Raw genomic sequence first — 26,326 nt, 5'->3', positions numbered from 1 at the left:
CCTCCTAGGAAACCAGGGTTGAACCTGGAGGTATACTGAGGATATCTGAGGAAGGAGAGGTTAGGAACACAGTTCCATGAAGACAAAAGCACAGGCATGGAAAACTTGCTTGGAAGAAGCTCTGCAGTGCAAAGTACTGTGCTCAGCATGTCAGCGGTCCTGTGAGCCCTCAGAGAGGCACATTCATGGGTTCCCTGCTGCACCTCCAGCTGCTTGTGAAGCTTTGTCGTAAGACTGGCCATCAGAAGAGTCTGTCCCAGGTCTTCAGCTTCTGCCAGACCTGCCACAGAAACTTCTGTGGGTTTTCATGTGCCTCAGAAACCACATGAATTTATGAAAGATTTTGTTCAGTCCTGATGTGGTGTGGGAAAACCAGGAGTTAGTATAGATCTATAAACATGCTCAGAGGGAGCAATTACTTCTGGCATGTGAATGATAGGATCAATACATACACATTTTGAATAACCTTTGCCCCGCCTGCTCAGTGCATAGGGGAAATTATTTTTAGCAGTGCAAGTTGTCTTCCAAGGTAGATTTTTCTACCTTTGTTAAAGTTACTTTAGCGTGGGAAATGCCAGGGTAAAGATAGCTGGTGGGAAAGTATAGATGCAGAGGAAACTTGTTTTTAAAAGACAGAAAAAGTTTGAACCAAGCTTGTAAAGCTAGGTTAATTAAAATATTTCATCCTATCATTCTGATGTTCATGGAAGCAAACCAAAATACTTAATAGTGCCCTTCAGGGTCAGACCATGCCTTGCTTCACTTCACTTCTAGCTCCCTCTCCCAGTCATTGTGAAGTGCAAACTTCCAGCTCACAGGAACATTAAGTTTATTAATTAGATCTCAGATGAGACCACATTATATTGGTCTGAGTCCCAGGACCATCAGGTATTTTCTGCTGAGGACTGAGTCTGACACTTTAATTTGGTTGTCCATTTCTGGGTGTTCAGTGGAAACCTATTCTCCACAGTAATGCTGATACGGTATCACCAAATGGGGTACATCACAAGCTGTAAAAGATTAGCTGCATTTCATATTAAAAGAAAGAATTTTGGACTAAAGTACAAGTGCACTGAATGGTGTAGCATGGAAGACGTAAGTCTTGAAACAAACTCTTCCAGTGTGTCCACAAGTGAGCATCAGAGAGGTTGCAATATAGAGTTGCATTAGGCTTCTACTGAATCTATAGAACATGTGCATTAATTTCTTCAATGTCCTTAGAAAATCTTAAATTGAATCTCCCTGAAAAGTCATACATCAAAATGACAGAAGTTGAAGACTATATTTGTTGTGGCTTGAAGACGAAATCAGTATTGAAATCAGCATGAGAAAAGAGCAGCAAATAAGCAAAGAATAAAAGATTGAGTTAAAAAAAAAAAAAAAAAAAAAAAAAAAAAGAATAACTATCATAACTATCATGCTTGAGCAGAAGGCAAATATTTGAGAAAAAGGCAAAAACAATTTCCAAACCATTGTACATCACAGCCACAGTGCCACACACAGGAACCCAGGTTGCTTTTCTATGTCTTACTCCTCAGGCTCTTCAAATTGTTCTGTCTTCATCCCAGCACCATGGGATATTCCCTCCTTGGGTCAGACAATGCTAGCAGGAGGTGGCAGGCCCCAATATATTTTCTCAGATTTGTCATGATATCCAAGCCATTCTTCCTCTTATATTGTTGGTAATAGGAAATGTAGTGTAGCTGGATACTCTCAAAGAAGTGATAGCATGGGAGAGTGAGACATAGCCACATTGGTAAGTTGAGGTAGGCATAAAAGTCAATGTTGCACCATTTCCAAGAAACAGCTTCTAGGCAAAATCAGTGGAAATGGATATATGTTAATCAAGGTTTATTTCTCCAGGTTGAGGAGGAGATTACAATTTTTCTGGACAATTTCAGGGAATATACAAGAAAAAAAGCTGACCTACAAGTGTCATAGGTTAAACAAGAGGTTAAAAATCCAAGAATACATACCATCTTAAAAGGATAAATACCATCTCAAAAGGATAGATATTATCTTCTTTGCTACCTCTCTCTGTTCAGCCTCAGGACTCCTGTCTGATTCACGGAGGTTGACTGTAACTTCCTTAGTCCTAAGCACATACTCTGTCCAACCTGAAATTCAAAATCAATCTCTCCTTATGACTGAAAGACATAATTTCTTGCAAGTTGGCAAGTTTGTGAGTCAAGCAAATGAAACTTTCCTGAGCCGTTATCTCTCCTTGGCTTATCAGTTACCACTGAGAGTCATGATCCCATGGTTCAGCCTCTACTGGTGTCAGCCACATGCACTTTTTTGTCTCCTTCTACTTCAAATTCCTGTTCTCCCTCTAAACCACCAAAGAGAGAGCAGTACTTCAACAGGTGTACATCAGGAGAGCAACAGACAGGTTTTTTAAAGAAAGAAACAAGTTCGGTCCACAGCTCCTTCTGAAATGACACAATGTTATTTCATATTGTCCTTCTAATTTTTCCCTTTTTTTCACTCCTGTCATAAACTAAACTTGAAATAATTTCTTCCTTCAGAAAGTAATGGGGAAACAAGCAGCAGAAGGAGGAGTTACTGATACATTTCTTTAAGACTTCATATGCTTCAAATGAACAAAAGCCAGCCCCTCTCCAGCTCTGCATCGCTGGGAGGAACAACTGCCTGAGGAACAACAAGCTCCTCCAAGACTTTGCAAACACCACTAGAAACAAGAAATCAAATGTGAGCTCTTCTTCAGGTCAGACTGAGTCCTCTAGAGTTACTTTAGCTCTTCTCTTCTTTTTTTTTTTTTGTCTCAACTGGCTGGTTAGATGATCTCCAAAACTTGGGCCAAGAGGTGTAGGGGAAGGTCCTGCTGTCCTGTCTGCAAAACAAGTTCTTTCCTCTGATGGAGCAAGAGTGTATTTGCCAGCTCACACAGTTCTTCAGCATGGTCCGTTTTACCGAGTATTAGTGTAATACTCAGTATTTCAGTATTTCACTGAGTATTAGTGACTTTCAGACACCTTCAGCAATTTATAGAATTCGATGCTACCAACTCTCATGAGTTTATTACATTATCTGCGAGTTTGTTTGCTGAGAAAGAATGATAGACTGTGGTTTTGTTACCCTTTCTCCTTAAGAAAGGACAAGCCTTAGACTCCTTCACGTGCATACATAAACTTCATTAAATTCAGTCATGGATATTGAGACTGATGAGGAAACTGAGGTGTGAAGCTTGGGAGTTGTCCCCAGGTCTGGGAGAAGGGTCTGGAGCAGAGGAGGCTGATGGTCCAGAGCAGGAGACAGGGTGCCTTGGAGTGAAGAGGTGGGAAAAGGCATGGGGAGCTCCCAGAAATTGAGACTGATTCAACAATGTTGTTCCTGAATGGACTGTGGCTGCTGTAGGGATGGGGAAGCAAAGGTAGAGATGAAGACATCAGTGAGTAAAGAGCAGGCTTGAGTTAAAAACCTGTTGATAGTTTCAGATTTGGGGCTGACATATGGAAAGACACAGAGAATTATATCCCCAAACTCAAGCGTTGGTCTTCTCCAGCTGTCAACACACAGCTGTGAAAGGCAACAACAGAGTGTGCCTTACTGGTGCTGGTGGAGGCCCCTGCAGGTGGGGACACAGCATCCTTGCTGCTGTGGGGCCCTCTGCCAGCCCAAGGCACAGCAACTAAAAACACCAACCCTGTGGATTGCCCAGATCTGTGTCAACAAGATAGTACTTAAAGGAGTCTTGGATTTCTTTTCTATTTGTGTTTTTAAAGAAAGCTATGAAGACTTTATGCACAACTGCAGTAAAAAAAATATTGAAAGAATGCCGTTTGCAGCCTTAATGATCTCAAATATAAGCAATGTCAAAAGCAGGTGCAAATCAGTCTTTGACGACATATATACTAAATGTCACCAGTGTCATACAGAAAAGTAGTGTGAACGCATAAAGACTCTCTCATAAGGCATACACAGTAAAGGAGAGGTGCTACATTCAAATTATACAAGCAAATTTTGAGATTTCCCAGCTCATGGGTGCTTTTTTTGGCAATGATAGCAGTGTTATTTTAGCTTCACGAGTTCCGTGTAAGTCAGCACTGAAGTTAATGAGAGGCAGTATACACTGAGCTGCATAATGACATCTATTTTTACTGTAAGAGTTTGGAGCATTAATGCCCTTTAAACAGTTTATAGATTTTGCTTTAACTAGACATTTATTGCTCAGTATTTCATATGTTTGAATTTAACCTCTACCAAGTCTATATACACAGTTTGTGTGTCTATGTATGTAAGCTTATGTAGATAGGTATAATGAAGCCTTGTTCTATCAGCTTCCTCAAGAGAACAACAAATAGAACTCTACTTACTGGTTTATATTGGATATACATGAATGGCACATGTGCACCAGTGCTAAAAACATGCATATGCAGAGAGAGAGAACAGAAGATTTTCTCAAAAAATATTGCTTTCATGTTCTGCTGGTGGTGTTGCTCTTTACCAGGAATGCATGAATATGGTGACTTTTTTTTTGTTTGGTTTTGTTTGTTTGTTTTGTTGCTGTTGTTTTGTTTTTCTTTGTTGTTGTTGTTGTTGTTAGGTAACTAATTTATCTATTTCCACAGCATTTTGACTTCTAGGAACCCTTACTGGTGTTCCACTAGGCACAGTGCTAACTTCACTTCAAACAAATATAGCAAACTCTTCCAGTATGCATCATTAATGACTGCATAGCACACAAAATTGTTCTCCATGAAGAAAAGACAGATGGCTTCTTTATGTTTTTAATATTGCACACAGTCAAATCTTGCAACTGCTTTTATTCAATAAAATCTTTTTGTCTGCTCTGCAGTAAGATGTATTCTAGCCTTTATGGCCTTACGACTTATTAGATAAATAATTACAGAATTTCCATCTATCACTGAAGGCACAGATATGCTATAGATACAGATGGGACTGGAGTGTGCTTATGAAACTAATAGATCATCTTTAATCAGTGGGTTCCTGAAATGACCTTCAGAGATATGAATAGCTACTATCAGGTGTCTGAGTCTGAAGAAACTCAGTTTTCTTCTTCCTGTGAAGAAAACAGAGCAGGGAAGGCATGTCCAGAGGGCAAGTGAGAGGAGGAGAGTCACTAAAGCACTCTGAATTGTTCTTTGAGAGGAAGTCTTCCTCTGCAGATTAGGTACAGTGACTAGTAAAACCATGTGAACACTTGAATAAAGTTAGAGCCCCAAAGAATACTCTTTCCTCCTCCGAGGACAGCAGGAAGGATCAGAGAGGAGTGTATCTTGGCAAACAGTTTGGTTATAAAAAGTCTTCATCCCCAAGGAGATCCTGGGCATCTCCTGACAGCTGTCATAGCTCAGGATCACCCAAGCACATCCTCAGCCTCTGTCTTGATCTCAGAGTCAGTATGTTACCTGCTGATTCTGTGATATAACTAGAAATCAATTTTTTAAAGGACTGTTGGAAATATATTTACAGGAAGCCTCTTCTGACTGAAGATGAGACAGACCTGAGCTGTTTTCCAGCCATTTTCCCACTCTTTGTCAAGCACTGGGACAATGTGGAAAAGGTGAGGCAGTTACCTCTCCAGCTAGAAGTTAGTGAACTGCCCTAAGCTATTTACTTAAGCTCCTCTGTGAGTTGATGAAGGCAGAGAATTGATTCCTTCTCCCCATTTCAGACACTGAGACACTTTTGAAAGAGGCAACACATGCAAACTGAAACTGAGAAAGGCATGTTATGTTTTTCAAATCTTGGGTCACCTGTCGCAGTCAAGTAGCCATTCTCCAGACTGTTGAAGGGCAAAACAGAAAGTAAATAAATCACCTTTCCTGCTAACAATAATAGCAATAGTGAGGAAATAAAGGATTATGATCTTTGGTACCATAAGTGAGCATGGAGAAATTGAAGTAAATCACTGCCCTACTCCACAGAGAGCAGAAGACCCTCATTGGGGAAGTCTTGTGCAGCCTCTCCTTTATGGAATGATTTTGCTGTGGAAATAAATTATTTATTCCAGAGGGACAAATGACTGAAAGCATAAGTGTTTTGCATTGATACTTGCACCACAAGACTGCCCAACTTCAGGTCTAACCAGTGTCCAGTGACATCCTTAGATGTCACTGAGAATTATGGCATCAAACGCTTTCTTGTCTACTCTGATCCCAAATCAGAATCATTGCTTTCTTTTGCAGCAGTATAGCAATGGTGTAACACAGTTGGACAATATTTAAAATGTTCGAAAAGGGCACAAGGAATTCACACTGCTATTTTTGCAGTGGATTCATTTTTTCTGTGATTTTAAAAATCCAAATGAAAAGGAAGCTCAGGCCATCTGTACTTTAAGGATAACCTGGACAACAGCTGTTTCTCTTACATCAATTATATGTATTTTGTTCTCCTCTGTGATTTGTCATCTGTTTTTTGTTTGCTGTATTTATTTTTTACTATTATATTTTTGCCCCACTATGTCTAATTTTTCTCTGAGATATAGGGTTGTAAATCAACAGTGAGTCCAACAAAGTCAGCAGTGCTGTGCTGACATGGAGACAGCATTTTCTCAGTGGAGAAGTCTTCGGGCATTGCTTCTTAATGTTGTCACACACTCTTCTGGAGCTGTGCATGAGCTGTGGAAGTTAGTGATTTTCTGAATCAGCAGTTTTATTATCTATTTATAAAAAGTAGCCATATGGTCATTTGCCTCTTGGTCCTGAGGGTCTATATATCTTTGTATACTTCCTCTCCAGGGCCGCCACAGATGAAGAGCACTTTGGGGACAGAAAACAACAGCATCAACAGCAACGCTCACTTCAGCTGGGTGGGAGCAGATTTGTGCCATTCCCATGATATTACTGGGATCTTTCAGTCATTGAGAAGTTTATAATTTTCATGTTATGTAAGAAGAGCATGCGTGTGAAAGGGAAGGAGACATACACAAATGGAAAATTCTGTTCAATGCCTTTGTAAAAAATGGATGAACTGGAAATGTCAAAAAAATGCTATTTTGCCACAATGGTATAAAATGTCTTGTCTATCTTCACCTTAATCTACAAGTAGGCATTTAGGAGTACAAAGTTTAACCAAATGTGAAACAGTAACCACCATTTTAAGCAACATCTATCTGTTTCTGTAAAAAAACCCCACATTTTCCAAAATCCGTTATGTCACACTGCTACTGGCTGTGTTTCATTAGCATGAGCTATACTTAGGTTGGAAGCTCACTCCAAAACCACTCTTCAGGTCAATATAGCAGGCAGTATCTCCCGAAACTGTGTGGATAGGAACAATGACTGCCTGTGATCAAGAAGATCATCTCTATTCACCTTTTTCTTTGCAGAACATCCATATTCCTCCTTTTCCTCTTTTATATTTGATTTTGATTTTGCTTTAATTAGAGGTTGGAGTACCTCTGGATGCTGACAAGTAAAGGTGGAAGATTTGTGATTCTCCTGCTTAAATTCCAGCAGTTCGGGCTGTCCATCAAACTGAAGATAAATCTGCTCAAAAAACTTAAAATTCAGGAACGGAGATGGCAGGTGGCTTTTTATATCCTGATTCTCAGGTAGTGCTGTGTGCACCTATGATCTTTGTTTGTCTTTCAATCACAATCAAAAGCTCACTGCTGTTCTGTTCCTATTCCTCATATCTGCTTACAAGAAGTCTCTCTAGGCAACGCCTGATGGTTCTTCTCAGATACATAATTGAAGAAAGGGAACCTCTGAGGGAAAAAAAGCACTTAACCATGTTTAACTTCTTTAATTAGATACACACGAGTCTTTGACCCTAAGGATGATGTCAGTTATATCCCAAATAAGATAAATATTCAGGAAGGCCCTTGAAAGTGTTGTTTTTCTGTTCTCCAGCCTTCTTGAACTTCCCTCCTAGCTGAGACTAGTCTGTGTCACATTTCATACAACTTGTAATCTCGAAGGGGATAAAAGCACTTAACCATGCTGTCAGGCTCTTACTTCAGGCTCTGAACAATCTTTGGCTTCCTCTGAACACTGATGTATATGTATGAGACTTATAGATATTGTCTGACTAGAAAAATCAAACCATCAGCTGTATCATGGGAACTCCTGAGTTAGCTTTACTCCTCTACTCTTCAAAATGTTGGGATGCTTTTTAAATATGATTGAAAGTCTGCTAGAAATGCCGTCCAAGGTGTTGCAGCATGAAAATAATCAAATGAACATAGGTAAACAATTTGATAACTTTGCCCTAATTAGCAATAAGATCTTAGAAGGGTATATATACATTTGTGAAATAATACATACACAAGTACATTTTTATATTGTGTATATAGTAAGTATGTACATATATGGTATAGCAATGTAACACAATAGCATACATGTTTTCCTATTGCTCTGTAAATCTAATTTCTAGGGGCTCTGATGAATCTGGGAACTCTAAAAGAAGGATGTATGCGTGACCAAGAATGTATTAAATCTATCCTGGATTGCAGTTGGAAAAAAACAAATAAGTTACCATGACTTAAAACATAGTTCATCTGTGCCTGAAGTAATACATGATTTGGTGGGTGTCCCACACACAAGCAAATAATCCGGCAAAATATTTCACAGAAGAATAGGCTGTCTGAAAAGGTATACATTGATGGATGATCCGCAGAATGGATGGGTCATCAAATTAACAAAACCAGGAACTATCTCTGGGAAAACCAATTAACCTCATATATGGCTCACATCAAAGTTAACCATAATTAATATCTTTGTGTGTATCAGACTCCATCACACACAGCTGGGTTGTGCAGACACTGCTTTTCGTCAGAGTTGAACATGCAGAATTGTTCACTCTGATATCCCCTACTGTAACAGCAGGTAGCTCAGTATTAGTTTAGTAATATTAAAGGGAAATACATTTCTATTGCTGCTGTTTGGTCTGGTACCCCACCTTTGAGATGTGCCTATAATTTGGGTGCCACAAACAGATTTTTTCTGCGTTACTTTCATAGTTCTTGAAGACTCTGTGGAACCACACAGAACCCTACAGAAGTACAGAGGATTAATCTGGACCTTTTTTTCTTTTCTTTTCTAGTCATCACTGAGACACAGCTCATGGTTCATGAAGAAATCTCGAACAGCCTAACAAATGATGTGAGAACAAGCTCTTGATGCGGTACTCTTGTACTTGACATCTCTACACTGGCAAGCGCTTACAATTCCCCTTGGGTGTCTCTAATTATAATGTATGGTTAATTAAAAATGACAACAAGAGTTCATCTAACCTGCATTCTTTTGATTAATTGCAATGTTCTCCTAATCAGTTGTTGTTATTTATACCTCTGCCTTTATGCAACTGATCATACTGTACATTTGCACCATTCAGAGAGTAACAGAAGGGACATGAAGGACATGTTTACATGATGTAACGGAGCACGGTGTGGATATGCCTGAACTAGCAGTGACCCAAGCTGTGTGCTGGCGCAGCACAGAGCTGAACAGTGCTGGAGACACCAGCCTGGGTCTCTGTCTCAGAGCCATAAGGATGCTATGTCGAGGTCATAAGCTCTGTCTTTCAGAAGGAACTATTAGACTCTATGAAGAGTTGTGAAGTCGTGGTTTTTCTACCTTCAGCTTCAGAGCTCACACTGTCTCCTGTTGGTGAAAAATCACAGGCAGCCCAGTGCAGGTATTTCCCACGAACTCTCTTAGAGTGTTACTGACTGTATGTGTGTGTAAATATCAGATTTCAGCAACCAGAAGCTAAATCCTTCTTTAAGCCTCCTAAAAATATCTTTAAAAATCCTAGATCCACTGACTACACATTGCTGTGTATTAAAGAAACCACTGAACAAAACCTTTAAAAATATCTATGAAAATCTGTTCCCATCCACGAGAGGGAAAGGAAGTCTTGAGGGTGCAAAACTCTGTGTTAAGTTACTGACAACAACGTTGTAGTTTGATTCATCTTGAGTTTATATTTGTGTGCAAATTGTTTCCGGTTGTTCTTTTATGATCTCAGCTAAAGTAGTAAGCAATTTTTTGGGACTGTTATTGGATATTCCAACCCGAGACAGACATCAGTAATGTGATTTTTGGAGAAATCGCAGAGCGGCTATCTCTGAAAAGAAGTCCCTCTTGGGATGCACATACAAAAATTGTTGCAGTGACTTACTAGCTCATTTTTCAGAATATTATTTGCAGAGAAGCCACAAACTTCCTATGTTGTTACAGATCTTTCTTACATCCTCCTTCTAGTTTTCTACTTGCTGTACGTCTACTCTGCAATTCTCCTGTTCCTCAGTTTCAGGATTTTAGTTGCAATCTAATGCTATTTACACAGCATTATCGCCTGGAGACCTAAGTCAACTTTGGCAAGCCTCCTGCTGGCATGTTACGTTAATAACTGATTGGTTTTGTTCTCAGCAAAAGCAATTTGTTCCAACAACTGGGATTCATCCCACCTTTTTAGTGAGTACACAGCTACACTCTAGCATAAACATTAAAGGCTAAGATCTTTAAAAATAGAAAAGGAGGGACCACGTGCATAACTGCATCCAACCCAACAACTGCAGGCAACCATGGAGTAGCTGCCTGGTGCAAACTGCACACCCACACCTGATCCCACCATCACAGAGACTTGCCCAGGTCCTCAGGGGAAATTTACATTTTCAGACTTGGGAATGAAGTTTTTGAGAACCCAGACATTCCCACCAGCTTCAGATATTTATCCTTTTTAGCCATACAGTTTTTAAAACTTTGACCCTCACTGGTATGTGGATGCTGCAGGAAAAATCATACAGATAAGGACCTGCAACTTACTGTGCTAATTCCTATACAGCAATGGGAAACAACGTTGCAGAGACCATGCTTATCTGTAATGTATTTGCTTTTTGATATATGCAAAATATGTCCCTAATACTACAAGCATTCGTATATGTCAGTAAGAGGATGTATCTCCATAGTTTAAGCTAGACATTTTAACTGCCTGGGAAGTCCCCAAAAAATAGACAAACAAAAAATGCTGCTACTCATAAGCAGCAAAAAATAGTACATAAAAATTACTTTGTCATCACATGCAATTTGCATTTTTAAAATGTGTCTGTGAAATTTTAGTCATTTGCATTTCAAGTCAGCAATTAGATTAAAAAGCCCACAACTGCAGCTGTGACAAGCACTCTGTTATGTGGAAAACTATAAACAATCTTCTTGTCCTCCGGTAACAGTTCTGATGAGAATGAATTTTAGCATAGTGCTCAACTTTTGCCTCTGAGGTTGTATTCATCCTTAATACAGTATAACTGGAAAACCTAAAAGAATTGGTGTCCAAACAAGATATGTAGTTAATAGAACAAATTGATCTTGGTATTGCACTTGACCCTTTACAGAGCATCATTTCAGGCACTATTAGGATCAGCTGTAGAGCAGCCCAGAGCCACAGAGAGGTTTTTTCCTGGCACACAGGATGGGATAGCATCCTGCTGCTCCCCTCGCTGCACCCTTCTCACTAGCTCCCTGTCCCATGCCCAGCATCCTCCTTGAAGTCAAAGGAAGGGGACATGAAAGTCTCTGGGTATGGACATGCATGAGTTGCCCTGGAGCTCCAAGCACATTTCCCTGCAGGAAGGGAAGCCTTGACCAGATGCTTTCTTTCTCACCTTCCTCACAAAGACAGAGACTTTGGGGCTTTGTTTGGCAAAAAAAAAAGATACAGAAGAGCTGACTGCAAATAAATATAATCTCTTTTCCCCAGCTTCCTCAGTATGAAAACTGTCACCTTACTTACACAGGTGCCTCCAACATGTCCTGAGCATTGGTGCACCCAAGCCCAGGCATAGCAGTCAGTCCATGACACATTTGTGGAGTAACAGATATTTGGCATAGAGAGGACTGACACTGATAACTTAATTGTTCAATAGCTGCTCATGGATCAGGTCTCCTTATTAAACAACTTTTGTCCTTGGTGCTGTCCTTTTGCTTTTCTAGTCCAGCTCCTGTCCCTGCATGTGACAACCCCACAGTTCACACCATGTGTCTGAGGGCGTTGTCCAGGGCTGTGACACTTCCCTGGGGAGCCTGTTCCAGTGCTCCACTACCCTCTGGGGGAAGAACCTTTTCCTGATGTTCAACCTAAACTTGCCCTGGCACATCTTCCTGACATTCCCTTGGGTTCTGTCATTGGTGACTAGAGATTTTGTGCCAGAACCAGTAGATCATGACTGGCTGTGGGATCACAACTTGTTTGCAAGCTTGAATGGGACTTGAGTCTTGGCAGGAATCTTTTGGAAATCAGGTCTCTGTGCAGCTCTGCAAGTGGAGTACTGAAAAATAAGGAAAGGCCAGGCAGTTTTAATTATTTTAGAGAAAGTCAGCTAGTATTCAGTGGTGGGTTTTAAAGCATGACTCTCCCTCACCTGGAAAGCTCCTTTGGCTTTCTGAAGCAATCCTGTTCTGGTGGGCTACCAGCTGCACCCACATTGCACGACCCATGCCAGGCAGCCAGAGACACCAACAATCTTTTATAAGCGCAGTGCACTGCTCTCCTCTATGACAGGTTGTTACCATTTTTCCCTGGGTGGTTACTGAGCACAACATTTGTGAGCAGTTTTTGAGCTTAGGCGGACTAGTGTGGACTGCCACAGTCCCAACCCAAGCGTCTTGCTTCATACATGGATAATGGCTTCAGTTTCAAACTCTGAGATAATTCAGTGTTTAAAGCCTCTTCCTACCAGCATTAGTGCTCACGTCATAACAAGAGCTGTGTTAGACCTGAGCCCAAGGACCTAGCGGAGAAACGCGGCACCTTGAAAATTACCCATCACCTGTTAATGTCCAGATTTCTCTGAGCTTCAAAACCTGTTTTTGCTTTATTTGTCAATGGAGCTAGTGAAAGATATGAGAGACTTGGTCTTTACCTTCCCCTTGAATTCAGAGCTTGTCCTTCCCTGTAATATGTGTTAACATGGATTGCTTTCTTTACATTGGAAAGCAAGTGGATAGCACAGGGAGATGAGAATTAGAGACACAAAAGAAGACTGGAAATGAACGACAAGCTAAGAGCTTAGTTGGGGAATGGTTATGAGGAGAGTATGTCCAAACAATGCAAGAGAGGACATGATCCAGAAGAATTCAAAGGAATAAAGACAGTAGGAACACTATATAATATCTCAATCATTTAGAATTCAGAAATAGGATTATTATTGGGTTTTTTTCTGCAACAGGTGAGAGAAAAACTAAGATGGTCGTTGGGGAGAGAAGAGTGCAATGTAACTAAAAATAACTGAACTTGTTTTAGCTCAGCAAAGTGAAGGTTGAAAAAGATGTGATTTCTCTCTAGAAATATATCAAAAGAATAAGTGCCAGATGGAGAAGGGCTATTTGAGCTAAAAGATAATTCTGGCAGAAGAACAAAAGTGTGGAAAAAATCAGCCATCAGTACATTCAGCCCGGAGATCTTTCTAACTATCCAAGCAGTGAGAGTCTGCAGTGTCTTCTTGGCTGGAGCCACCAGGACAATTTCTGCAACTTGAAGGCAGAGCGCGGTCACTGCATGAAAAGGAATGAGTGACAGGGCTGCCTGGCTTTGAAAAGGCAGGATGCTCCTAATGTTCAGGTCTTGCGCTCAAAAAAGCCAATGAAAATGGAAATGAGTGCAGGATTTGCTGGCAGCCTTTTTGTTAGCTGGAAGATATCAATAGGACTGAGTGCACTGAAAATTTCAAATGCTATCTATCAGATCCTCATCCAATCAGTCCCCTGAAGCTCTTACCTTCATGTTTTACAATCGCTTTACAAAGGAAAAAGGTGTTTATCTGTGAAGACGGTGCTTCAGCAGTTATCAACAGTTTTTCTTATTACAGCTGAAGCTACTAAATGTGCCTTTCAAGATCATTTGACATGCCAACCAGCACTGAACTCCAAATGGGCCACCTAAATTTTAAACACGAATTCCTCAAATATTGATACATTGTCAGCAGCGTGACAGTAGCCCCCCTTGCCTTCCTTGCATTTGAAGTTCTCATCCTTTGCAGTTGTGGCGATGTCTCCATCCTCATTTAAACCTACAGTAACTCACCCTCAGACTGCATAGCTGGAGTCGGTGGCAGAAAGCAGCACAAGAATCAGGCTGTTTTCTTACCTTTTTGTACATCTGAAAGCAGTTTCTGGCCAAAATTTTTCCACTTCCTAAATGAGAGTTGTTTCATAGCTTTGGCTACAGCAACCTGGTTCAACGCAATCAGCTCTTAGACAGTGTTTCCTTTTCAACAAAGCATGTAATATGTCTATATTATTATTAAATAACTATAATACTATTAAGATTATGATTATGATATCAACATTTATATTAATAAAAATTAATGATATTTCCTGTTGCAGTAGGAAGTCAGCCTGCCTCTGGAGGTGGAGAGAGCCATCTGACCTGCCAGGAATGCTCCACGTCCATTTTTTGTGGGTGGTTTGAAGGCTTTTACTTGGTTTGGCATTTTGCTGCAAAGGGGGAAGTCTGTGTTTTGTGGACATCCATGCACAAATGAAAAAGCAATCTGGCTATTTGTCACCTTATCAGTTGCAATGCACTCAATTAAACTAAAATGGCACAAATTTCTATCCCCTGTGGCTCTTGCAGTTTCAGGTTTCAGTCCTCTACTGTATTTTGATCTTTTTGATAGATGCCTTAAGTTCCGGTGGTTTTTTATGTCTTGAATATTATGTAATCAATTAAGATATAAATCTTCCGTCAGTCTGGCTAATATTAACTTCAGGTGTTTGTGAAGCATGTTGAAACCTCTGAGAGCTTTTCTGTCGCCTATAATGGGCTTTGGATCAGGACTCTTAATAGCAGTCATTTGTTTGAATCTATTCTAGTTTAATGAGTGATTAGCAGATGTTTTCTTCACTCTTACCTAGCAGTTGATAAACCATAATCCGTAAGGAGCTGTGTACTAAATAATGGTATGATTTTACAACCTTCAAATTGCTTTAGAAAATAGATTTATAAATCATGCACATAAATGTAAAGGATATTGACAAATTCTCTGTTACAAAAAAAGAGACTTGCTGTGCTTTATGTGAGTCTCTCAACATTAAGGTGTTACCTACCATGGGACACTGGGAAAAACTATCAAATCTTTATATATCTTGGTGTCTTGGGTACCTCTCACTTCTATTATCTTTTATTTGAGGTAACTTACATGTCTTTGGTATGCCAGCTCAAATTCCTGCATCTTTTAGGACAAGATTCTTGTTCAAACTATGTTTAAAGAACTCTTTGCGCAGGAAGAGAGTTGTGTAAAGAAAAAAGCCCTTGATTTTCCAATTACTTGTCATATTTTTTAAGTAACCTTTCTAACATTTCTAACACTGAAAGATACCAACTATCAGGATTTGTTCTACTCGACCTTTCACGATATTTAGGCATCTGGCTTTCCAGCTGAAGTAATCAAGATGATAATTAAACCTACATCTTTGCGAATGTCAAAACTGTCATCTGCATTCAGAATGTTACAGGTCTGCAAGAAATGATGATCAAGAGAAATTTAACATCAGTGAGGTCATTAGGAAATTGTTCCAGCATTGGTTTCACGAAAAACTACCTTGTCAAAGCAAATGAGATATATGGAAGTATGATACATGAATTGCCCATATAGAATAGCTAATCGGTGTCATTATAAACTAAGCATTCTTTGTAAATATACTTGCTGACAGTATTTTAGATATTGCCCAAGGAGTAACAGGTTATGGTTCTACTTTAGATTGTTTCACTATTAATACATTGCACTATGTGCAGTTGTATAGGTTTCCAGTTTAGAATATGGCAAAGTTAAGAGTGTTAAGTTCATGGGGAAATGTGTCTTGAAATTGTTCCCATTTGCAAATTAAATCATTTCACAGTTTTCCAACCCCAATAAGAGATAAGAAGTTATTTCCCAACAGCGAACATGGTCCTCATTTTCCAGCCAAAGTTCTAAGCCCACGCTTTGCTCTCACGGATAGGGAAGGGGAGGCAAGTAGAACAAAGTATTGACCATGATATGGGATCACTTACATCACAGGATGTCTTATTTCATCTGCAACTGAAACAGTTTAGTTGAAAACATTACAAATCTAGACAAGTGTAGGAATTATTTCCATTTCTCCAGCCTTATTTATCTCTTGTACTCCCTGCCTTGTGCAAACTTCAGGCACAGCAACTCCAGCTGCAAAGTACCATGCAGCAGCACTGCTGAACACACAGTTCCCTCTGTCGTCACTCACAAAGTTCTCCGGAGGCTGATTTTGCAGCTAGTCAAAGAATTAAAGCTAAAAGTATTGTCTTGGAGCTCCAGGTGTGTGTTTTGAATAGCCCTCGACATGACAGTACGTATTTCCATTGATTATAACTAGGGTCTACAATGACCGAGGGACTAACGGGGTGCCTCAGATAAATGTACTCTGTGAGAAGGAAAGAATTCAGCCTGTGTGCTCTGCAGCAGCAGGGGAATTAAACTACTCTGAAGGGCAAATCAGCCCCTCTAGTGTGCAATTGTCCAGAAGCAGCAGCAGGAAATCCAGAGCTCTGGGAAAATCCATGCCTTGAAGGCACTCATCTGTTTGCACCCAAAGCCTTTGCATGACAGGAGGCTCCCCTCCATCTCAGATGCAGCTAGGTGTAGTGCTTTGGTCAGCTCTTTACATCAGCAGCAGATGCCCAGAGCACTTGCCCGAAGGGTGCTCTGGGTCATGTCCTGAAATTGTTCTCAGCTGAGTTGGGAATTTTCAGCAAAACTCTGCAGCTTCTCAGATGAGAGGAAAGACTTTTGAGAGCAAAAGGAGCACGAGTGCCTGACTCCAGCCTAACTCTTGGTCTGCCTGCACTGGGAGATTAACTGTGTGCTGGTTCCCCCTCCTGCAATTGTTTGTGCCTTTCACATTAAATATCCCCAGAAGGAAAAGGATGGAAAGACTTCATCACTAGCAATTTTAAATACTTTTGCATCTACCTACTTTGCTGGTGTTCTGGACTGCAAACTCTTAAGAGTAGCCCTAGGCAGGAAGAATTTTGTACCAAATTACTTCTGTCCCTGTGGATTAAATGTATAACCTGAAGCAAAATTTGAGCCTGGATGTACGGAGAGAGGTTCTTAATTGCCTGACAGCCTGCAAATTCGTCTTTTTCTAGTAATTTTCAAAGGATGGGAAAACAGGGTCTCTAGTGGCAGAGCTGGCATTTAAGACGGAGGAAGTGTGAAGCAGCAGTTAGTTGTTAGACTAATATAGCATCTGATCTGTGAGACACTTTGTAACAAGCAGAATATGTAATGGTACAGCTGAGCAAGTCGTCACTTGGCAGCTCACTCCTGCAGGCTCTTGCTCTCTGTAACCTGTAGGCAGGCGGTTAACTCAGTGCAGGGGTAAAATAAACTCCGATCTACGATACGGATGAAGGACGTAAGAAATACCCAAGGGAGTGTTGCTGAATGGATTTGAAGTCCTAGAAAACTCCCCATATTCTGTCGCAGATTCCCAAGTACATTCCTATAAAAAGCATCAGCACCTGAAGACAAGCATGCTAACTCTTGAAGGCTAGAGCATAAACTGCAATATATTTAAATACAATATTAGAACATATAACCTAAAGATTACCGTGATGTATCATAGCCCTGAGTACACATGCTGTTTGCCAGTGTGCCTCCTGCCAGCTAGGATAATAGCTACTTCATCTCCAGGTTTTTGCAGTGGGAGCAATAACACTTGAAAGAAGCCAACTGCTGGTGGTAAACTGGGGGATAATTCAGAGTTTAGCCTAAGGCTCCCTCTGGAGTCAAAGAGAGAGATCGGTGCCTCCAAGGAGGGGATTCAGGGCAGGGATCCAAGTGGCTTTGGGGAGCAACATTTAAGGTAAACCCAGAAAGGTGATCTCCCCACACCTTGCTGGATGAATGCCAGCACAAGGCCAAACTTGGCCTGAACAGCCACTTTCTGGGTTTTCTCTTGTTTCCAGGGGAGAACAAAACCCATTAATCTGAATTAGGCTGCAATGCTGGCATAAAGACATATCGCATAGCACGTTGCAAAGGTAAGGGATGTTGTCCAAACAAATATTGTGCTTGCTTAAGCATTACCTAAAGTTCAGTTAATTAAGCAATAATTTAAATGCTGGCTGATTTTAGGGGCAGTAGTTGTTCTTTTTGTACTATTACATATCCCATCTGCATGGATTTATTTTTCAAGTATGACATGTGATACTGTATGTTGAGCAATCTGCCAAAGGGTTTGCATTTCAGAAGGTGTATGTCCGAGTCCACAAGTCATGCCCAACAAGCTATTAAACATGAACCACAGAAATTAAACATGCAAAATCTGAAATAGTTTTAGAAAAGATCAGGCCCTGTATTTGAAGGAGTTTGAAGGCACTTATGAGAGATTGTCTTTGTTCAAAAAAGTTCAGAGAAGACTTGGGATTCTCACTGCTTTTAATTTAGTTTTCAGCTGTCTGCCACAGTTCTGTTAGCAGGTAGTGTTTGCTGTTGTGACAGTCGTAACCATAAAACCAACATCTGTGGAAATAGTCTTGATGATAATATGACCATATTTATTTGGGGAAAACAGCCAATCATTTCTAATACAACCTGAACTCCTTTAATATAATGAGTAATACTTAAGCAATTAATTGATAATGCTTATCCATACACCAGCTCAAATATACACAAAGAAACACATCTCTTACCAGGTATTCCCAATCACAAAACTCAGCTTGGCACATCATTAACTTTTTCTACTCCACAATACATGCTGGATGAGAATAAACAGAAAATAGATGTTACTTATGATCTGGGAAGTGTTGCTAAATATGAGCAGAAGTGTGCTGAAATCAGAGGGAGCCTTTCTGTTGACTTCAAAGGCCTTGCAATCACATCTACAGTGATGAATATTTTGTCTGCTCCCAAAAGTTGTGACATGTATCATTAGCTACTATGTGATTTAACCAAGTGTGTGACAATTCGTTCAAATGCAAAGCATGGCAATTTGTTTTGAGGTCAGTCTGCTTTACAAATCTTCAGGGTATTTTTTGTTTTTGAGGGAAGGGGTTGGTGAACTACTGTCAAGATTACTTTAAAAACCCCTCTTGGAATCTGTTAATATCCTGACTCCTCTAAAATAGCTTATTAATACTTAGCAATAAAAAGTGTTATGAACACAATTAGCATTCCTGATGAAATTACCATAGCTGGAGAAAGTTTGTTTGATTTGGTTTTGAAATATTTATGACTTAATTAATTAAATAAATGAACAGGACACCACTGTCTTGTTTTGATATCAAAAGTTCTTTTGCTTCCTGGGTAGGTAAAACTTTCATACAAAGCAGAAGACAAACTTTCTGCTCTTATCTGGCAATGGCCCAGCTTGAAGAGAGGTTGGTTTGCTATTAAGAATCATGCTAAGTCGGTGGATGTAATTTTTTCCATATTCCTTAATCTACCATAAAAAACATTAGGAAATATAGTAGTTTAATGCTTAAGAATCCCTTTTGCTACTTGTGTGTTGATAAGAAAATACTTTAAAGTTTTTTCTTTAAAGTTGTGTAAGACTAACCCTTACATGATATTTAGCATGAAATTAAACATTAAAATTTAGTCACACAGTCACCACACTCCCTCCATCCTCAGAAGAAAAAAGTAAGCAAATAGTCTTTAAATGCTTTTTAATAAATTAATAATCATTCATCAATATTTTCATAAAGCATCTCTTCATCATTCCAATTTACTATTCTTGTTTTTTTCACTGCTGAAGAATACCAAACGTACATAGATGTGCCTTCAGCAAAAAAAAGACTGGGTTTTAGTTTATCTTTACAATGGCATGAAATCAACCTAGAGTTAAATCACCATAATATTTCTAATGTTTATTGACCCTTTGAGCTATAACAGAAGATAATTCCAGTTTTCTCTTTTTAATGCCTTTAACAAACAAACGATGTGTAAATGTTGTTTAGAGTAGTGTTTAGTTAGAAAGGAATGAATTAGCTATGAAATACATTACTCTGGTGCAATTTGGTTGAAATTACCATTTTTAGTCTTAAAGCCATCTATGGTTAAATCCATACACTGTAGCTAGTGTTCAGGGACAAGAGCCAGAAAATGGGAGGTCAAGGCAAACACTGTTCTTAACACATGGTTGTGTGTGTGTGTGCAAGAAGTGGTGCTGGGACTGGAGGAAAGGAATTGGCAAAAAAAGGCACAAAAATGCGTGTTAAAGAAAAAGTGTTAACCTTAAGTGTGATTTTCCTGGCTTTTTATCAAGTCAAACAAAGACTTGGAGCTGTTCTTCAAGATTCAAGCTGCTTGTGTCCCATGGAACTCAACTAGACTGATGAACATGAAATCTTGTGAAAAAGCTGAAACCTGCAACTGGCCACTTTTTGTGATGAGAGGCAAGTGGGGAGTATAGTTTCAAGAAAGGTGCTGCAGTAACATACCAGCCTGCAGTTGTGCAATGGGTAAGAAAGGGAGAGTCCTCAGAGACCAAGTTCTCTTGCCCATGCATGTCCTGAACTGATACATTGCCTCTTCTCTCTGGCCAGACAGTAGTTTTCCATCTGCTTGGATATCCTGCCTGAAGCCATCAGAGAACTGATTTTTGTGGGACTTGGTGTACACATTTCTATCACAACTAAAAAGTATCTTCTGGTTGTTGTTGAAGGTCCCTGACTGACCACATGATTTCTAGGAGCTAGAGCTTGAAGAAAACAGAATTGTGATTAACTAATGAGGGTGGAACCACCCTCTTATTGAATCCCATTTTTCAGGGTAGTTGCTTTGGGCCCTTACTGAAAGACTTGCTCAAATATCATTTCATTAGGGTAATTTTTACAAGGCAAAGCCTAATGGCTTTAAGCTTTATTAAAATCAGATGTTTTTGCTTAATTAAATTTTGATATTAGGAAAAAAACTTGGGAGGGATTTTCAACAATTCTACCTAATCAGTACTTTGTTAATTGTTTAGTTACTTTGATTATAACGATGCCAATGTGCTCTATAATCCCTTCACAGTCTGAAGAGGTATTAGAGAGCTCACAATACATTGCGGTTTACCAATGGGAGTTCATACTGAGGAGCTTTTAAAAACCAAGTTTTTCTGCTCCAGCTATACGGGTTCCTTTGAGGCTCTTCATACTGTAGAGCAATCTGCAGATACAGTGCTTAACAACTGCAGCTACAGCCACTTTGCACCACTGCCAAGGATGCAGCAGGACTGCAGAGCTGATCCCGTCGGCGCCGGCAGCCGGGGCTGCGGTGAAGGCGACCAGGCGGGGATGGTATTGCAGCTCTGCTGCAGGGAAACTCTGCAGAGCCCGTTCCTGTCCAAGCAGCAGCCCCAAGGATGGGATCACAACTCAGGCTTTGCAACCCAGGTTTGTCTATGCTGAATTTCAGCCCAGAGCAAAGTTTCAGAGTTCAGTTGCAAAGAGTCAGGGGTGGGAAGAGTAATGGACCATGCACAGCAGCAACACAAGTATCATTGCTCTACTCACAGATAAATCGAGTACTAGGGAGAACGTGGGTCATTACAGAGCCAAGGCAGCCTTTTCAATTGCATCTCTTTTTTGTTTCTGTAGATGCATATCCACACATTTTCCTCCCATAGATGTCTCTAACTAGCATCCAAAGCTCTTTATCTACCAAAATTTTCCATCAGTGTCCAGAAAAATTCTACATGCAGAGAATCAGCAGGGCCATGCCTGAATTATTTTTTAAGATCTATTTATGCTACTGTATCTGTTGTTATTTGTGAATGTACATGATAGAAACACTTTACAAAAAATATATCTTCTTTTCTTTAGAAAGGTTTAGTTCTGATAAATAACAAATTAAGTTTACAGATCTGAAATTGGCGTACCTTGATGACTACAATCTACTAGACTGAAAAAAGTCCCGGTGAGGAAATGAATCGGGATGAAAACCAAAGCGGTCACATTTGCATGAAGGATATGTTTGAACATAGTTGATGCTGAAACAAAACATACTGTTAGCTATTTCTTGTGATCTGTGATGGCAGCACACTAGCTTCGTAAGTGTATGCGTATATACTTTCAGAATATAAATAAAATATGAAAATGCTCCATTACTGCATCAAAGTATCGGAAATGCTCTATTTGTTCAATTCTAGAGAATAAAAATTGTAACATCACAGAAACAAAAATATGACATAGCATGCAGTCACAACAGCAAGCACAGGGAAGAAAAATATTGAGAAAATATACTTATATGCATATTATGCAAAGATATTTTACATTAACATACAATGTTATAAGAATGTCAAATAATGTGAATGCATGTTTAAAAAAGGCTACAACTAGGTGGTTTCATGTCGAAGTAGCAAATAACCTGAGACACCTTCTATGCTTTCACTGGAATAACAATCTTTAAATCTACAGCAGATGTAGAACACATTGACAGTAGTTGAATTCTCAGCTAAATTATACTAAAAATGTGCTGTTCTCTTTCAAAATGACATGGCAGCTGGAATCAGTCCAAGGGAAGGAAAATGTGCTGTACATTTACAGTACTTACAAAAGATTCGTTTCACTGTTGATGGACACTTAAAATGCTTGTTTGAAATATTATGAACATGAATATGTCTCCAAAGACCTAGAGCAACATTCCCATGATCAGTTTGCTTACAGCAGAAGAGAAAGCAAGAAATCATTAAAAATGATGCCCATTCAGGACTTGGAAAAAATATATTCTGAAATATATAAACCAAAGAAATTTTAGCAATGAAAAATAAATTTGGCTTGATGAAATTGTAGTTGATGTATCTGCAATACAAATGACTTATTTTAAACTCACCAGTGTAGCTCTGTCACTTTATGATTAGTGTGTATGGCAGCATCTACAAACAATGTTACTAAATACTGACTTCATACACGATTACAGCTGTTTGAAAATTTCTATGACCATCAAAGTTTTGTAGTGATAATATACAACGCTTACTTTCTCAAGGCTTTTGTTTTGACGACAACTGCCTTTTGATTTAAAAAGTTCCTCTGAAGTGCATTCTATGTTAAAGTGTCCATAACCTCAGAATGAATGTGTACATGTGTGTGTGCATACATATACTTCTGCTTTGCAGAGTGTGCTTTTACATGCACACAACTCTTTGCTATATGTATTCACACATACATAAGTATGGTCTACATAGTAAAAGTTCATATATATATATATTTCATATATAAATATATATAAACTCTGCAGGCAAGAATTACTTCACTTATTATAATTGAAGTCCTTTAAAAAAGTTCAGTCACTCAGTTAACGTAGTAGAGCCAGTAAATTAAGTTGAAAAGAGAAAATGTGAATGGAAACACCATTCTTGACCATCTGTCAATGGCATTCACATCTGTTAGATCAGGGATTTTTATTTTCAGCTGCGAAGATCTTCTTCGTAAATGGCCCCTCTTGCTGTGGGAGCCTGTTCTTTCTGATGAACGCCTTCCAAGGCTTTCACGATGTGAGCTTTGTTTTCTGTACTGGATTCCTGAGTTGTCAAAGGATATTGTTGAATTTCTGGCATCCGTAACACTGGTGGTGACCTCGTTGCTTGCCACTTCGTTGTGAATTTCAAGCGATGTTAGCAGAATGTTTCCATGGGTGTCCACCTAGAGGGCAAAAATAGAAATATAAATTGTTTCAAAAGACTTGACATCTATCAGCTGAATGTGGGTGTATTTAAATGCCTGAACTTGTACATATTTTAAGAAAGCATGTATTCATTTTAAGCATGTGATAATCTCAGAAAAAAAATGGCAACACTCAGCTGCTTAAATTAGGCAAGTGCTTAAATACTTTCACAGTGCTACCAACATTCATTACAGAACTGTATTTGGCAAAATCAATAATTTCTCTCTCTCTCTCTCTAAACCAGTCACATTTTAAAGGATTACATAGTTGAGTGAAATCTCCACACCTCGGGTCAGTATAGTTCTGACTTGATGAATTCTTTGCATTTTGGAATCACAGAGCTTACACACAACTTATCTCTTGAACTCCTTCCAAAATCATTTGCACAGTTTTGCCATCATGGCAATGCTTCACTGTGGGGCTTTTCCACTTGGGTAAGTGATCTTAAAAAGCAATGAACTTAGAAAAGGAAGAAAACTGTTGAACTGGGGAAAAAGGTGGCACTCTTCTACCTCCATATCCAAAAGGTGCTGAGCGCAGTGTTTAGCACAGTGTTGAACACAGGTGGGCAATACAATGCCATTTTCAGTAAATAAGTGGAAGGTTATGATCACTTGGAATCCTTAAATTCTGGTCCAGACTCTCTAGACCCCCTGAGTACTGACAGAGGAGGAGCAGCACAGAGTTGGGTAAAGCTCCTTCAGTCCAGAAAAACTTCCAGTTCCCATGAGTGGTACTGACAGCCAGCCCCAAATAATGCTGTCTGTGTCAGTATTTGGTCACTTCAGTGGTGGGGCAGCACATCACCTTGTGCCCCATGCCCGGCATGCTGGAGGACAGGAAGAGAAGACAGCTGATGCAGGGATCAGCTCCATGTTTCGTGCCAGATTTTGGGAAAGGAAAATAACACCTGAATGTAAAATAAGTGCTCTGTACTGGGTATTTTAAGCCAGTTAATGCATGTGTGACTCTGTTCAAGTGAACTCCGTTCCCCATGTCAGAAATAGAAAGTGAATCATGGCATACAGGATAATTTCCAGTTTTACATATACAATTTATTCATGCACAGTTCATCCTGTAATTAAGACATTTTTCTAACATGCCACATGATCTAGCTGTGTCAACTGTGCAGCAGTTGAATATCTTGAATTCTTCTTCTATCCTAGAAGCATCTGTTTAAAAGTGGTTGAGAAAACACACTACTGTAATGGCCTTTTGAAGTTTGTACAGTCATCTGATACCATGTCCTTTGCAAGCTTCATGTGATGCATTAAAAGCATGCGTAGCTATGTGTCTGTCCATATGCATTTAGCTTTTTTCAATCTTGTTAAAATTCTGTAAAAAAGATATTTCTTTCATCAATTACTGATGCTACAGCTCATCTTTCCTTAATGAAAACAATTATGATAGCGTATCAGCAATACTTTGCCAAGCTTCTTGCAAATGGAAAAATAATATAAAATGCTATGAATGACATATAGACAAGTAGAAAAAAAACCCCTAAGGTAGCCAACAAATCCTGCTGTTGTAGGCAACAGCACATTATGCTGACGAGTGCTTATAAATAAAAATCAACAATGTGAACCAAAATAATGGGGTGGAGATTCCTCAGTGGTGATTAAGAATAAATTATTTTCCCCATGGCAGAAACCCATTGGGTACAAAAGTATGAGTTTGAATTTTGTAGAAAGAGTTCATGCTGCTGAGCGGTATCTGTAAGCAGGGAACACACACAGCTGTAAAATACAGCCATGGATATCATCACTACCTATGGTGGTCTCTGAAAAGAACTGATTCAGTTTTCTCTCTTATTTTCCACCACTGCCCCCCCCCCCCCCCCCGCCAAGTGTGCAAATTATGACCAGGATTTATAAAAGCGTTATATAAAATATCTCCACAATCTGCATTTTCTTTATGAAGCTTAAAACTAAATCTTCCACCCAAGCCTCCACAGTGTCACGTCATCTCCTTTCCCATCTCCAGCTAGGCTTTGAGAAATGTCTGTCAGCTTACTAAAAATGCCTCAGCAGAGACCATTTTGCCAGGGTCCACCCTGACAGCACTGTCTTCCCCTTGCAGGTCTCTACTCCCTTTCCTTCCTTCCTTCCACCACTACAGTATCAGATGGTCTTTCCCTGAGAGCTTCCTGATCTCTCCTGAGTCTGTCACCTATACATATATATACAGACTTTAGCCAATCCATGGGTATTTTGTCCTTCTTCACCAAGCCTGGACCTTTTTAAATGAGGTGTCGGCTGAAAGCTTCTATTCTAGAGAGTACACCTAAGTATTCAGGCTTCTCCTGCCCAAGGAATTATTTTGATTCCAGTTATTTCATTGCACTGTGTAGCCTTCTTCACCTTATCTGCCAGCCCTACATGCCACTCTATCGTGGCTTCTGCCAATGATGCTGCCACTTTTCACTGCTTGTCAATGCATCTATAAATCAAACTAGAAAGGCAGTCAGGAAAGTTGCAACATCTGTGTAAATGCTTTGTCTGAAGATACCATTATGTCTTATAAAGCTGCATGACAGCATATATTTTCTCAAAATGTCAAATGAAACATATTTGAAAACATACTTTTGAAATGTATCTCTTTGTTAACAGAGGAACAGACTTGCATGTCAAATACAAGGAAGGAGCAGATGGAGAGATGAAGAGGTCTGTGGAAACTGAAATCAGGGTTCTGGTCCACAGATACTCTTGAGACCTATTCCCGCAAATT

The 26,326-nt window shown here is 39.6% G+C and overlaps 1 protein-coding gene across 1 annotated transcript in view; it reads right to left on the bottom strand.

The window, feature by feature from the left end:
* Positions 1-18,489: 18,489 nt before the first annotated feature.
* Positions 18,490-26,326, bottom strand: part of GABRB3 (gamma-aminobutyric acid type A receptor subunit beta3) — a 115,728-nt gene continuing 107,891 nt past the window's right edge. Inside the window, exon 9 of the mRNA XM_065075363.1 lies at positions 18,490-23,577. Coding sequence (XP_064931435.1) covers positions 23,227-23,577 — 351 coding nt within the window. The 3' untranslated portion in view covers positions 18,490-23,226. The remainder of the gene's footprint in view (positions 23,578-26,326) is intronic.

This window comes from Columba livia, chromosome 1 (genome assembly GCF_036013475.1).
Source record: "Columba livia isolate bColLiv1 breed racing homer chromosome 1, bColLiv1.pat.W.v2, whole genome shotgun sequence".
Classification (NCBI taxonomy): Eukaryota; Metazoa; Chordata; class Aves; order Columbiformes; family Columbidae; genus Columba; species Columba livia.
Note: the sequence above shows the minus strand (reverse complement) of the source record. Positions and strands in the feature narration are given on the sequence as shown.